General features: G+C 40.0%; 1 protein-coding gene across 3 annotated transcripts in view; it reads left to right on the top strand.

The window, feature by feature from the left end:
• The window catches only part of SFMBT1 (Scm like with four mbt domains 1), an 88,723-nt gene that overhangs the window by 64,826 nt on the left and 8,556 nt on the right, over nt 1-15,341 (top strand). For all 3 annotated transcript variants that reach the window (XM_005507145.3, XM_065075126.1, XM_021294065.2), the window contains exons 4-14: nt 1,387-1,627; nt 2,077-2,165; nt 3,087-3,333; nt 4,822-4,919; nt 6,021-6,122; nt 7,303-7,453; nt 9,318-9,400; nt 10,836-10,962; nt 11,654-11,767; nt 13,157-13,199; nt 14,477-14,541. In XM_005507145.3, coding sequence (XP_005507202.2) covers nt 1,387-1,627; nt 2,077-2,165; nt 3,087-3,333; nt 4,822-4,919; nt 6,021-6,122; nt 7,303-7,453; nt 9,318-9,400; nt 10,836-10,962; nt 11,654-11,767; nt 13,157-13,199; nt 14,477-14,541 — 1,360 coding nt within the window. The remainder of the gene's footprint in view (nt 1-1,386; nt 1,628-2,076; nt 2,166-3,086; nt 3,334-4,821; nt 4,920-6,020; nt 6,123-7,302; nt 7,454-9,317; nt 9,401-10,835; nt 10,963-11,653; nt 11,768-13,156; nt 13,200-14,476; nt 14,542-15,341) is intronic.

Here is a 15,341-nt window from a genome sequence, read left to right as displayed (position 1 = left end):
GGCTTTGTGAAAAGTTTGCGCATAGAGAGCTGCACAGATTTTCCAGTTCCTCAGATTTTGTGTCGAGCTCGTGGCTTTTCTTTCAGGAATCACAATGTGAAGTCTTTTTGTAATACCTCTTCAGCTAGGCAGCTGCCTTTTTGAAGCTGTGACCTCTGTAATATCACTTCAAAACATCTGCAGGTACTGAGTCCTGCTGATTTTGTTCTTAGGAAGGATTTTCTTTAAGTGAAGGGCATTAACCTAAAGGATGTGAACAGTTAACAGAAGCATATACTTTTCTTTCTGATGTGGTTTTATTTTTAGCAAACCAGTATGTGCTGGCTGATGAGACTGTAATAGCTGTGGCAGTTACTGAACTGTCAGTGCAGAACTGGTAATAAATAACCCAGAAAATACCTACTGCATCTGCATCACACCAAAAGCCTTTCTTGCAGTTGATTCAAAGAGGAAATGGAACTTGGGACCACTTAAGAAAAAAACACCAGTTACATTCATTTGAGGACAGGGGATCAATGTGTTTAGATTTTTTAATTAATACTGAAGCCAGAGAATTAAGCGTAGCTCAGAAGCATACTCTAGTGAGAGCAGAACAAGGTTGTCCTGCTCTTTCGGGAGTGTTTGGGCTGGGAGAAGTTAGGGATATGAGAAACTTAATGTTTTGCTTTCTCTTTTTATGTTTATGCTCCAGTACCTGCTGCTGTGCAGTCCGGTTCCTCACCTGCACACAACACATGCACATACACATGGTACTGTTATCAAAGCATGAGTTCACTGAAGAATACATACTGTTTATGTTCTATAGCAATGCTGTAGCTTAGCTGTTTATGTTCTGTAGCAGTGCTACATACAGAATTATTTAGGTTCTTGGACAGAGACATTAAAATTCCCTATTCTGCAATTTGTACAGATTCATGCCTTCTTAAGTGAGCATGGTGGAAGAGATAGTGGTATCATTATCTAGATCACATGTATGTGCATTAAATAGGCTTTTTGTCCAAGGAGGTTGAAACACATAGTTTAACACAAGAAGTCAAAGTTGTGCTGCCGAGTTTGACCTTTAGTTTTGCAGAGCTTGACAGCCCAGCTTTGAGTTGGAAGCTTTTCAGTGATGGGTGAAGTATCATCCAAGGCAGGAAGACGAATTGCAAGATATTGATTTAAGGTTGAAAAGATACTCTTGAAATGCAAAGGAGGTCTCATTAATGATGATTCTGTGTACATTCCAGTTTGGGTCGCATAATGTGATGAAGTTGTTTCTCTGAAAGGACTAGATAGCATTTGGCTTGGCATTTTTTTGCTAATGAACATGTCTAAATAGTTCCCCTTGCTGTTCCATGAAGTTTCTCGGACGTGCTCATATGCGATGATCTTCTTCCTCTTCAGGTGGATACAAGTTTGCAGAACGGTTTTGCTCCTGGTATGAAGCTGGAGGTTGCTGTCAAGTCTGACCAGAACACCTACTGGGTAGCCACCATCATTACTACCTGTGGGCAGCTGCTCCTGTTGCGCTACGATGGTTATGGGGAAGACCGCAAGGCTGACTTTTGGTGTGATATCATGACAGCCGATTTACACCCCATCGGCTGGTGTGAGCAGAACAAGAAGATTCTCAAAGTGCCTGAAGGTATTGGCTCCATATGCAGAAGCGGGGAGTACACACAAAAGGATGCTTTTGTCCTTTGTGAGCCTGGCAGGTAGTCTTCATAAGTAGTGTTAACGTGCAGGTGTTGTTGCTGAAATGACAAGTTGAGGTTGTCTGCAATGTTCATCCGATATCTTGTGACTTACAGTAGGAGGTTGCTCTTTCACCAGGGAAGAGTTAGTTTAATTTCAGAATTGGACTTATTTTTACAGAGGCTTGTGGTTATCTTAATCATCTTCCAACAAATTCTACTGCATTGTAATTTCCTTTAAAGATTTCGTTGTTGTTTTGTTCCTTCTTTTGAGACGTTACTGGCAAGTGTGTAGCAGATCCTTGTGAATTAGGCAGTGCAAGAGCATGGTGATGTCTTGTTGTCTGAATGATCTTTAACTGGCAGGAAGAATCACAGTCTATCTTCACTTTCCACTTAGGTATCAAGGACAAGATACCTGACCAGGAGGAATTCCTCCAGCGGGTGCTGAAGGGAGCCTGCAGTGCTCCTGCCAACCTGCTGGAGGGGGTAAGTGCAGCAATGTGCTACATCTTGGGCTTTGTCTTGGTATTTCCCTTTGTAATTAAGGAAACTATTATTCAGATTGTCAGTTCAATTCCATTTTTAACTTTAGGGAGCATTGCAGTATGCTGCTGACCTTCAAGTTCCACTCTCTAGTGTTTCCTATTTACAGTATTTAATTTTGATAGTGTTATCCTGAAACGCATCTGTCTCTGCAGGTTTGGGCTGTTCATTAGTGCTATCAAAACAAAGACCTTTTCAAACTCCCTTAGGTTTCAGTCTTCCTCCTGTTCTGCCTCTCCTTCATACAGCTCTAAGGAAATAATCCTTTATTTATCTAGCTTTCATGTTGGTCTCTTTCTCAGTTGACTCCTTTCACCAATTTTTGTTTTTTTTACTAACGGGCAAGGTATTGTTTCACTTAAATCTTGCATCTTTGTGAGAGAAGAACCAAATTTTTATCCCTCTTCTGCACTTCAGACAGTATTTGCACCTTGTTTCAGTGTCTGCTTGTAAAGTACAGCACATAATTTTTTTGAAAAATGCTGTTGATGTCTTCTTTACAACTAGCATTTTAATCTTTGTATCTTTTCTGTCTAGTCATCTTTGTATGCTAGATGACTCAGTTTTAGAAAGCAATTATTCATGTTTCCTTCCAACTTTGAATATATAAGTGATAATGCTTTTGAAAATGATGATGAGGACTTAAGTGAAATATGTGACTGTCTCCAGGCAGAGCAGAAGCTCTGATGCAAGCACCAGCAATTCTCTACATTGTAGTTTCTCCTGTCCTGTGTTAGTAAGGGCCTGGTATTTCTTTACTTCTATATTCATACTGTATTAATGCACAAATAATGCACATAAAGAAGTGGAAGTCCGGGATTTGGTTTGGTCTGTTATACAGAATAATTTGTGTTCTTTTTGTAGCTTCACAGAGGGAAAAATCCATTGGATCTAATTGCACCAGGCTCCCGACTAGAACTGCAAAACACCCGGGATTCCCTGGCAGCCTGGATAGTCAATGTGGTCGAAAATGTTGGTGGGAGACTTAAATTGCGATATGAAGGTCTGGAGGATTCTGACAAATTTGACCAATGGATATTCTACTTGGACCCTTTTCTTCATCAAGTGGGGTGGGCAGCTCAGCATGGATATAGCCTGCAACCACCTCTAGGTACTTCAAAACATAGATCTTTTATATGGTGATGAGAGGCTAGAGTATACTGCTGCCGCTTTTCGCACGTGGTCAGTGTGCGATCTGACAAATATTGTATCTAATGAAATGTAAGTGGAAACACCAGTAAATAGTCGTAGGAGGACTTTCACCCACTCGTTCAAAAGTTGCTAAATGGTTTTTTGGTCAAAACCTTCCACCTGTCCATGGAGAGGCAGGAGCTGAGGAAGGGGTTGCCTTCATGCTTAATTTTGGTAGACTCATATCGTGGCAGGAGGAAAGTCGTCTGGTTTGGAATTACTGCTCAACAGGAGCTTTTGCAGCTGGGACTCTCAAGTCCACTGGGCTAATTAAAGCCTTGTATGAAGAGGTATTACATGATTATGAAAATGTCCTTAAAAATGGGTGCCCAACGAATGAGTGTATGGAAGTGGAGGCAAAGGGTGGGACAGATCACGGTGTTTTCCAGTCCTGTGCATGTCAGGGTGGGTCATCAAAGAAGTGGGGCGTAAAATGGCTGAAACACAAATGGATTGCTCATGAGCTGAGCAGCGATGTGACGTGTTTCCTGATGAGGGGAAACCTTGAGATAAAACTGGAACATGTTGAGCATTTACCCTAAAGCCTTTCTGCGAAGGCAGGTGTACATCTATGGTTCTGGCACACTCTGTGCCGTTAGTTGGGGAAGTTCAGGTTGGTTAGAAAGGCTGGGTTTTTTGTGAGCTTTTTTAAATGTTTTCCCCTTACGGCAAGAAGAAATCATGCTGGGGAAAACAAACCAATTTCTGTTGAAATGACCGGGCATACTGTATTTGCTAGTGCTTGAGCAATTTCTACCAAAATCAGAGTTGTGAACAGGGAGACACCAAATCACTGACAGAAACAAGATGGGTGGATTCCACATCACTATTTAAGTGAATAATGGCTTTAAAAAAGATTAGTTAGCTACTAGACTTGTTTCCTTTTTCTGTCTGCCTAAGGGCCTTTGATGTACTCACAGGCTTGACTAGGGGGATCCTTTGTGCATGATACTGGTACAAGTCGTTCCTCTCCTATCGGAGGGGTGTATGATCTGCAATTACAGATGCTAAAAGAGTAACTTCTGCAACTGGGACAGAACTGTGGAACTTTTTTTGAGCTTTCTGCTTGCTCACACATCAAACAGACTAGCATTATCCAGGTAGGGTTTGTTTTCTGGTCACACGTTTCTCCAGAAGTTTTCCTTGGTGCTGATGTGAACTCTGTTTTCTCAGAAAAGCTAGACGGGGCAGCATAGGGGTGATAGTGCTGCTTGACTTCAGTCCCTTTTTGTAACACATACAAATGTCTAAGAAAACAGTAAGTTTTTAAGAAGGAAGGTACTTGCACAGATTCTGAATGGATGTGAATTTAGCACCTGGAGGAGCACGAATCAATCTGAGTTTTCTGAGGGAAAGGGAGAAGAAGGAAGACAACTTCATTCACTGTTTTCCTTTCTTTTCACTCAAGCTATTAGGTCCTTGAAGAGTGAAGCAGATTGGCAAGTGATCCTGAAGAAGGTGAAAGAGGAGGAAGAGGAGTCATCAGTTCCTACAGACCTCTTTAAAGTAAAGGCACAATATGTGTCATTTAATGCTGTGGATGATGCTGTGTTATATTCCTAATAAATGATTCAGGGAAGTCAGTCACTGTTACTGGAACTTCTTAGTCTGTTTTGGTTGGTTTTTTTTAAATTGTTTTCCTTTCTCTGTCTTGAAAAATCATACTATGATAAAAATCTTGTTCAGTTAGACAACACACCCGTCACAAGTATATCAGCTGTTAGTGATAATACTGGGAGAAATCCCTTGTTCTGATCCTTTATAATGGCACCTCTGGTTGTTCACCAGCCGGTCTTATGGATTGCCGTCCTTGAGGAGCACAGGGTCACTGCATCCTCTCTAGTTGTGTGAGCACTTGGAAAAGTTTAACGTGTAACACCTAATCTGTAACCCTGTAACCCAATGAAGTCACGGACGCTGTGTAAGGTATCCTGTTACATCCCAAGTGGTGGGAAATGTTACTAATTAGTCTGGATTTAAACATATGTGAATTAAAAAAAAGAAATCTTGATATGTTTTGATAAATAGGGATGTAAATTTAGTCCTTCCAAGTTCTTAATTCATTTTTCTCAGCTTCATTTGGACCTCTAAGTAGAACAGAACAGGAGATACTGTTGCTCTTTAATGTATTGGGTCAATATCCAGAGCAGGATATACATAATTGTGGAGCAGGAACCCTGTTTTGCAGGTTTTTATTAGACTGAAAATGAAGACTTTTATAGTTCTCTTTTAGATTTTATAGTTCTAGTTTTAGATGTTATAGCTCTAGTTTTAGATTAGCTCATCAGGAGTGCTAAAGGTTAGAGGGAAAAAAACATTTTTATTGACTTGCCAAACCAGCCTGTATTGTGAAATCCTGCTCCTGTGTGGAGAATATCAGAGGAAGAAATCCTTGGGACTCAATTTCCTAAAACTCATAGAAAACTGTTGGTCTCAAAGGGCAGTTGGTGTTTTCTTCTCATTATCGAGAGGTTGCTGGTACTCCAACATGTTTATTTCTTAGAATGAACTAATAAAATCTCCAGTTATCCCCTTCAGCTGAATTAAATAAGTTACATCTTTTTGAGGGTGGAAGGCAGGTAATCACCCTGATGCTTCATTTTTCAGGATAAACCCGTGATTGGAGTGCATGCGTTCTCTGAAGGCATGAAGTTAGAAGCCGTGGACCCAATGGCTCCTTTTGTAATATCTCCTGCTACAGTTGTCAAGGTACAAGGGTTCTTTAACTTGTCCTACTAAGAGTCAATTCAATTGCTACTTCTCTTCTTAAATGCTCAGGAAATTCTCATGAATTGTTTATCTTAAAATCTTGAACTAGTTTTCAAATGATGTATTCTGTGTGTCTCCCTTAGGGGACAGGTTGCCAGGCAAAAGAAACCTGCTGATGGTGAAGACATTGGATTTCAAAGTAGGGGAGAAGTTCTATAAAGATACAAGCTCAAAAGGTCAAGTGACCGAAACTGTCAAACCCAGATTTTTAAAATTAGATATAACCCCTCGTAATCTGAGTATCCACTTGAAGACAGATTTTGGGGGTTTGTTTTTGCGAAAGTTAGTGTTGTTGCTATGTGTAAGCTCTGATGTTTCAGTAGCCTGGATTTCAAACAGGGGCCCATACACGGATTTAAAAGTTGAAATGAAAACTCTCCCACATAATCAGGTTTTGAGCAACTTCCATCTTCCTGGCTTAGTAAACAGGTGAAAGGTTTTAAAGAGACCTGCTTTGATGTAGTCAGCCAAAATGTTGCTGTACAACAAAAAACTAGGACATGTTTTTAAATCTTTTTTTTGTTATTTTTCAGGAACTGTTGTTTTTTCTTTAATACAGAGAGTCTCTCAATATGATATCTTACATTTTGGTGATCCATCTCTTTAATGTACAGTTTCTTCAAATAAGATGCTCACTTATTACTAAAAATGCACAGCTAGTTTCTAGCAAAGCAAAATTATGTACTTTTCTTGATACTTTCTTGTCCTGCTCCTAGTTAGTTCAGGAGTGTAGTGGTTTTACTTGTCACAGTCCATCCTAGGACACAGTTTGGCCTTGTTAAAATAAGCAGTTTTGTTATTACAGAATGATAATAAGACTGCAAACTCTAATTTCTCTGCATTTTTAATAAGAAAATTTCATATGGCACTTGATCACCTTTTCAAGTGCTTGTACATTGTCTTTTATTATTACTCATTTTTGTTAGGTTTCCAGATAATGCAGAGGAGTCTGCTGGTTTATGAATCCCATAGATTCTATTTAAGTTCTTTTTCTTCAAGGTAAAGGGTTTCCATTGTGCAGTGTTGCTGCTTAGTAAAGTTACCAAAATGGGGGAGAGGGAGCTGTAGATCAGAATCTGCCACTTATAAGACCACATGGTTCTCTTTTGACTAACTGCAGGTGTTCAATGAGAAATATTTCATGATAGAAATTGATGACTTGAGAGCAGAGCGTACAACCAGCCGCTCTTACATTTGTCATGTCAACAGTGCTGGTATCTTCCCCGTGCAGTGGAGTCTGAAGAATGGTTTGCACCTCAGCCCCCCGCCAGGTACGTCCATGCAGGCTCGGCACATGGGCTCCTCTTGCTGGGAAACAGGTTGCCCGTCCCCACAGTGCTGTGTTTAGCACAACACTTTTGCAAAATAAACACAGAGAAGCACAAGCAAAGAGCAAAAAAGATCAAATTCTGAGAAACAGGAGCTTTCTGTTAGTGAAACTGAGGTCTCCTGGGTAGGTGCCTGGATTTGAGAAGATGACAGTGGCTGGGGATGCTGGTCATGCATAAAAACCTGAACACTTGAATGAATGGAGTGTATGTTCCAGGGCTGAAGGCAATCTTGATTTCAGCATTAATTAACATGGTATCAGAAGCCTATAGTCTTTGCACTGAATTTTTGCTTCTGGTCAAAATGGAACATTGTTATCCACTGTCTTACAGTATTTTTAGAATCTCGTATCAGTTAGAAGCTAATGAAGCTTTTTTTTTTCAAGGACCTATCAGGCAAGGTAGCAGATTGCTGAGACATTGCTTCAGGACATAAGGGAATTGGGGAGTGATCCTCAGCTACTGAAATATTTATGCGTTTTCTCAAAATGAAAATGCCAATGGTGTTGTAAAACCAGGGACTCAGTACTTTTATTCATTGTCACAGAATTTGGAATGTTTTGGTTTAGCTGCTCCTGATATCAGGGGAACAAAGAGCGTAAGATCTTTGTCTCTTGCCTTTCCTTGGGTAAGGTACAAAAGGTGGCTTTGCTTGACCCAGCATTACCTGGAATTTTGCATGTGAAAGGTGAAATCTCATTTTCTAGGCGTGTGAGCGGAGCTGACAAAGAGTTTAAGCTTCCTCTCTCATAGGCCCACCAGAAGTGGTGGAATTCTGGATTGTGTGAAGTCTCAAGAGTCCTATTGGTGCTGATAACACCAAGAAAAACAAGTAGTTCCTTCTGTGGTTAGGCCTTCTCTGAGGGGTGGTTGAACTTAATGTTTTTAGATTGTCATGTTGATACTATGTATTCAGACTAGTTTTGAGATTTTTTAAAATTTCATTATTTCTTAAACCCCTGTCACAGGCTTTTCTTATAGCAGAGCGCTTCCAGGGTACGACTGCAGTAACTGCTGCAGTTGTCCCCTTGCTGATACAGCGCCAGCCTCAAGCTGTCATGGCAGCACGCTTCTGCACCCAGCTCCTTTCAGTTATTTGCTTTTTATTAGATCACAGGGAAACAAAGTATTTCCTCTAAGTAGAATTTAATTTGTCTTTTTCTTGGAGAGATGGTCTGTCTCTTGATGGACTCTGTGTTAAGACTCTTTCCTTTGAACATATATGCAGATTTACAGCTGCTGGCAAACTTTATGAGCCACCAAGGACAACTAACTGCTCTCTTTAACGATGTGGTATTTAACATGTGTTTGAGAGAGTAATATGTTGGTATTGAGCACTTTTTGGGTGCTGTACTTTAAAAAAAAATAAAAAGTTTCAGAGCTGACTTGACATTAATGAAGTAATCTTGTGGAAACTTTGCCAGAATTTCATCTGTACCCTGTGAAAAGGACACAGAGGCTTCCCCACATTTCAATTGCTGCTCTTGTCTGCTTAGCAGATGTGCTTGATTCATGCTTCCAGTTGCTCTCTGTGAAGTCACTTCTGGTTTGATGCCATTTCAAGTCAAAACCAGGACTCAAGGTGGGGCAGTGCCCAAAAGCCCCTCTGCAGTGAAAATAAAGAGGATTTCTCAAATGTGTGAGCACCACGCTATGGACTGACCCCAGATGGCTCAGGGAAGCTCTAGTCAGCTGGCAACCTTGAGTGACCCAAACAGACTTCAGTGATCTCTGCTTTATGTCAGCTTGAAATGAGTTATTTGCTCTCCTGCTGTTAAATTAACCTCTTTGCTTTTTCTTCACCTAGGTTATCCTGGGCAGGACTTCGACTGGGCAGACTACCTCAAACAATGTGGTGCTGAGGCAGCTCCCCAGAGCTGCTTCCCTTCGGTAAGGTTCTCTTGCAGTGAAATCTCCGTTCTGTTATGTGAATGACCCCCTTGATTCCAAGGAGAAGAACCTTTTGCATGTTTTTTACTTAAAGTGCCTGTGATAACTGAGGAAATGGAAGGGTTAAAAAAGCGCAAATGTATGTGAACAGTAGTAGGTACGTGCCAGCTTCCTAGGTAAGTAAGTGGTGGACCAAATGCTTCAGTCATGATACAACAGAAAAGAAATTAGTGTTTTGTAAAACTGAGATATGTAAGAGTCCATGAAATAGTCATAAAACAGTATCAATCCTTCGCATTCCTGTAGTTGTGGAAACAAGGCCTTTTAATAGACCATGTTTTCATTTACTTAATGTACTCTTTCAATCTTCCTTTCAGCTTGAAAAATTCATTCCATTGTATTAATCAATACCAAGTCATCTTAAATTACTACCAAATAATCATTTTACATTATTCAGTGCCTGAAGTACTTGCTATATTTTGGGCTTCTGTTGGTTCAGTGACAGTGTTGCTGTCTCCCAAAGCAGAATACCTTGTCAAGCAGAAAAGGGTACTACTAGCACCTGCCTTCCAATTCCATTTACAATCTTGGGCTATTGCAGTGCTTAGGGGAAGAAATTAAAGTTAATAATTACCATTTTTTGAAAAGGGTGTTGGTGGCTGTGAATTCTTGTTGCCCCTGTCCTGTCTTATAAACTGTTGCATCTTAAAACAGGTCATTGAATTTATTATCCCTTTTCTGAGTAGACTTGGTCACTGTAGGCTAGTTCCAGAATTCATAACATATTGATCCTGTAATAATGTTGCAGGGTGGCTCTGGGAGGAAGCGTCCTCTGTCTGCCTGTTACACCTTCTCTTTCATTCACGCACTTCAGAGCTGGATGAATATCCATTCTTAAGTTTTAGGAAATTTTTGATAAATAGGGACTAAATTGGTGAATAAAGTGAGATCTTACTTATATATAAACTGTAAAATGAAAAGAAAGCTTCCATTGCTGTCTGCCAGAACTCATTTGGATGAGGCAGAAATGTTACTTGGATAGGTAAAATGGATTTCCAAGCTAATATGATAGAAGAGAGGGCCTGGTCAGACTATTTGTTAAATTTATCACTTGGGCAGCAAGCAGCAGAGAATTCCTGGTTGCTTAGAATGCACTCAATCCTTTCAGTGAGTCTCAGTGTCTTTATTTTTGAGTACAAACATGTTCTTTTCTAGGTCTGTCTGTAGAGCCTTTTTTAAACTTAAATTCTTCGTAGTTCATAATATATCTTACTTGTATTCAGTGTGCGAATTATCTGAAATCTTCTCTGACTACCTGAGTATCTTTTTATGTTACTCAGACTCTGAGGCTTTTATGTGTTGCTCCTGTTCATGGCTGTTCTTATCATATAATGAGTATACAGATGGTATTTTACTGAAATATTCTTTTTCCTAGTTAACTTCTGACCACGGATTTAAGGAAAATATGAAACTTGAGGCTGTGAACCCAGTTGATCCTGAAGAAGTTTGCATTGCTACAGTCACCAAGTTGAGAGATTCCTACCTCTGGCTTCAGCTGGAGGGTAAGCCTGAGGTGGGAGAGGAGAAGAGCGCTTGCGTTGCTGCTTCTGTAGTACCATCATCAAACCTCAAGAGTGTCTGAAGCAAACTCACTGCTTGCTGAATATGGGCAGCAAATCACCGTTTCCTCCATGAAAACACAGCAAAACCCCATTTGCACGGTCTGTTTCCCAGTTAGCCCTGGATGGTGGTTGGTTGTTTCAGCCAGGCAAAAGTGGCCTTTGTGTGTTGCAGCGTGTGAGCACCAGGCTAGTGCACTCTGTAAAGTGCTGAGCAGTGTCTTTTAGAAAGGAAGGGCCTTGTAACTTTTTCACAAATGAGTGACTTGTGTTCTGAGCAAGCTTTGATCAGATCTAGGAAAAAACTTTTAGAGAGGTTCTTCATTAAGATAGAATAGGCCTGTGTCAGCCGTTTTCCGTTATAATCCCATTTCTTGATTGGAAGTACATCAGCAGGCACTTACTGTGCATCTCTGCTAAACTGTGGATGGCAAATTCCCATCTCTAGCCTTTAGGAGGAAGCAAATGAGGTCAGGAAATAATCTGGTCAATAAAAGGCAATGAATAAACAGTTGGTATTGTGTTCCAGATACGCCATAAGTAAAAGCAACTTCACTGGCAAACATATAGCAAGCTTTAAGCAGCTGATGTGCTTTATGAGTTGGTTCAATTTTTGCTTCTCTAAACTCAACAGGCTCCAAGAAGCCCATCCCTGACTGTATAGTGAGCGTGGAATCAATGAATATATTTCCAGTGGGTTGGTGTGAGACGAATGGATATCAGCTCAGACCTCCTCGCAAAGCAATAGGTACCAGCTCTGTTCTTTTTGCAGTGGTTAGCAGGGTTGATAGAGATGCCGAGACCTTCAAGAGCAGGCTACTGCAGACTTACTGCAGGCATCCCTGAACTTGGAAACGCTCACCATGTGCAGAGAATTCATGCCTTGTCCAGTTGGAATCCATACAACTCAAACCAGGCAGTGTTGGTTTGAGATCCTTGCAGACTGTATGAGCATGTGGAAACAATCTATTAGTCTAGATACAATGCAGAAATATATCTGTGTGTATGCACACACACCCATGGGATGCAGATACTTCTGTCTGAGCTGTTCTTATCATGGGTCTGACCCTGATAGGGCTTTTACATTTGCACTTGTGCAAGTGAAATTAATGCTATAACAAAATGGTGTGGAGTATGTATGCATTCTGGAGTTGAACTAAAGAGGACTAGCTTTCTAAATGGGCCAGATGGTAATGATCCCTGAATGACAGAATGTGGAAAAGTAAATCCTACCTGGTTAAACTACTCTGATAAGTAGTGTAAGACAGTGTCTTCTCTCAACTGGTCAGTGAGCTCTCTTTATTAAAGTTTAATGAGAGCTGGAGAAACTGAAGTGCTTCCTGAATGTTTTTTAAGTAAAAAATAATAACAACATTATAAGATTGAAATGAGCTGTTATTTACCACAAATCAAGGGAAGGGAAACTGATCTGAGACCTGTCTGCACTGCCAAGGACAAAGGAGGAAACAGGGGGAACCTAATTAGAGAACAGGTGATTTAAAAACAAATCCAGAAATTTTCTGGGGACAATGCCTGAAATTGCATTACCTTGTTTGATGTTATTGCTTGATTGAGAAAGCCAGAATTAGCAAGTGGACCCATCACCTGGCTGACTTTCTTAGTTGCAGTAGTGTTTTCCTCCATAGCCGTTGGCTTAAACCACGCAGGTTTCTAACCAGCTAATTTCATTCTATTTCAAAGTTGAACAGTGTTGAAGTTCCCTGTGCCAGTGATGTGATGAGTTAGGCCTTTGAACCTTGAGTGAGGTTTCAGCACCTTGGGATGCTGAATAGGAAAGCACATCATTCCATTTTTACTGGTGTTATAGGTAGTTTGGGGGCTATGGTGCAAAGAAAGATGCACAGAAGGTGAGATTTCCTAGAAGACTGGGATCTGCATGCCTGATTTCATGATGTTTTTAGTGAAAGTTAAAGTAAACCTTTTGGGATACTTAAAATTACATGGAGCAGCATGTCTCTAGTGCAGCTGGGTCGACTAACACTGCAGTGACTTTGAATGTAAGTTCTCTTTGGTGTATAACTTAAAGGAAATGAGGCTAGTATATATATTGTACTAGAAGTTTCATTTGTTTGCCTCCCATACTTCACTGTTTATATTTTCTTCTTCTTCCTTTCAGTAAACAAACAGAAAAAAATTGCAGTAGTTCAACCAGAGAAACAGTAAGTAACAGGGTTTTTGCTTTTATGTTTTTTGTTGGAGTTTGAGTTGTGGGGTTTTTTTTCTTCTGCTTGGCAAGTCATGTTGTCTTAGGGGAGATTTAGCTTTACAGAAATGCCACACTGAGGGCTGAGAGATTCCACCATCCATTTATCTTAATGCTGGTAGTTCCTGTTGATGTTGAAAAAGACCTCTTGCACTGCTGTAGCAGGAGATCGGAAGCATGGAATTTGTTTTCGACAATGCTAGTGCGACTCAGCTGAATTATTTAATAGGTCAAGTCATTGAAGTTCTGGGGTTGAAATTGTTGATTTTTCATTTTTAAAAGATTGCCTTATCTGTGAGTACTGGAGTGCATTTAGAAAAAAAGTAGCCTGATCTTAAGACTATGTTTCTAAGTCTGTGCTTGAGCCTTTTTTTAATGATGGTTAATAAAGAAAATTACTGGTTTTCTTTTTAGTTGTATTCCCTTCTCAAATAATACTGTTTCTGTAATGTAAATATGCTTAGAAAACGTAGCTGCTCTAACAAGTAACTGTGATTTTGCACAGCTGATCAGAAAATTTGGCTTTAGTGTGAGTGCTGTCATTTAGTAGATGCACTTCTAATAGTTCCTTCCCACATTAGATTTGGGCCAGACGAGCCAAAAAGGAGAGTTCTGCTAATATCTACAATTTGTCTGTGAGCTCTGTGTCGTACATATGAAAGTCCTTCATGTGAGCCTGCTCACAAATGCTCATTCGAATGCCTGACAGTTGGTTTTATTGACTCTTGCAGCTTTACAAACACCAGATCTGCCCGTAGTCCTGCCAGTGCTTTCATTGCTTCTAAAATACTGAGCAGACTGTTCTCTGTTTTGTAATTAGGATTCTTATCAAAGTACTTAAGTCATTTTGGTTGTATTTTGCTTAAAATGCATATTTTTTCAAAATGAATAGGGTAAGACTGTACATTGCCTTGTGCCATGAAATGTGAAACGAAGTTAAAAGAAAGCAGAAAATAGAAACTATTGTCAGGAGTTTTGTGCGATGTGTTTATCGGCACGATAGCCCATATATTGCAGTCAAGGAAGGACTGCTGCTGGTTGTAGCAGTACAGTAGTCCTTTCCAAATTGAATTTGATAGATTTTGCATGTTATTATTGTGAAACAGGGGATGTATAAAAAGCAGATTAATAAGGCTGGACCTGAAGGAAAACAAAAAGGTTGTATTTTAGTAATTGAGAGGTGAGCATCCTTACCATCTGTCCCTTTTCCCAACCTCCTCCTTTTCATTTCAGAATTTTGTCTTCAAGGACAGTTCATGATGGACTAAAGAACCAGGAACTGAACTCATCTGACTCAGGTACTGAGCAGACAGGGCAGGCTCACGAAGACAAACTCCTCTAATGGTTCAGCTGCCTCATTGCTCAGCTGCTCAGCGCTGTGAGGAGAGGGGAGAGGAGGAAGGGGTTCTTCATCCCTGTGTGATTTGTTGAACTTCAAAAAAGAATGAAACAAATAAAACCGTACAATTATTTGTGTCCTGCAGTTGATATGTGAATTAAACCTGGAAATTAGATTTTTACACCAGAACATTTTCCCCCACAGCATAAGATATATGGAGCCAAGTGCGCACTGTGACCTATGCAGATGATTTTTATTGTCACCTGTTATGTTTAATAATGTTGGGAGAAACATAACAGGCGTGCTACATCTGTGCTTTTGAGTTGTTAGACTCTAGCTTTGGGAAGCAGGTTTTTCTGTTTTTTATAACTTCATCATCACGATAAACAAAAGCAATTCAAACAGTAAACTGCTTTGTGTGCCAGATGGCAAAATCTAATAATTTTCTAAACTGTTGCAAGAATGAATATGATGAATAAGTACATCTGCTGGTGAAACACTCATACAGATCTATCTGTCTGGCAACAAAATGCCTTTTCTGCTGTTTTCTGTATAGGGAAATGCACATCTGAAGCTGCACCAAGTGCAAGCTTTATAGAAATGATTCGTGCTTGCTTAGAATCTTAATTGGCTTTTAATAGAGTCATAATGTAAATTTGACTTCATTTATCTGCCAGTTACCAACTACTGAATTTAAGATCTTCAAGTGATAGTGTTGCTCAATCAAGAAAAACCTCAACACTACTAGGGTAAAACTAT

Source organism: Columba livia, chromosome 10, assembly GCF_036013475.1.
Source record: "Columba livia isolate bColLiv1 breed racing homer chromosome 10, bColLiv1.pat.W.v2, whole genome shotgun sequence".
NCBI lineage: Eukaryota > Metazoa > Chordata > Aves > Columbiformes > Columbidae > Columba > Columba livia.
The sequence above is the reverse complement of the archived record's forward strand: the minus strand, read 5'-3'. Positions and strand labels throughout refer to the sequence as shown.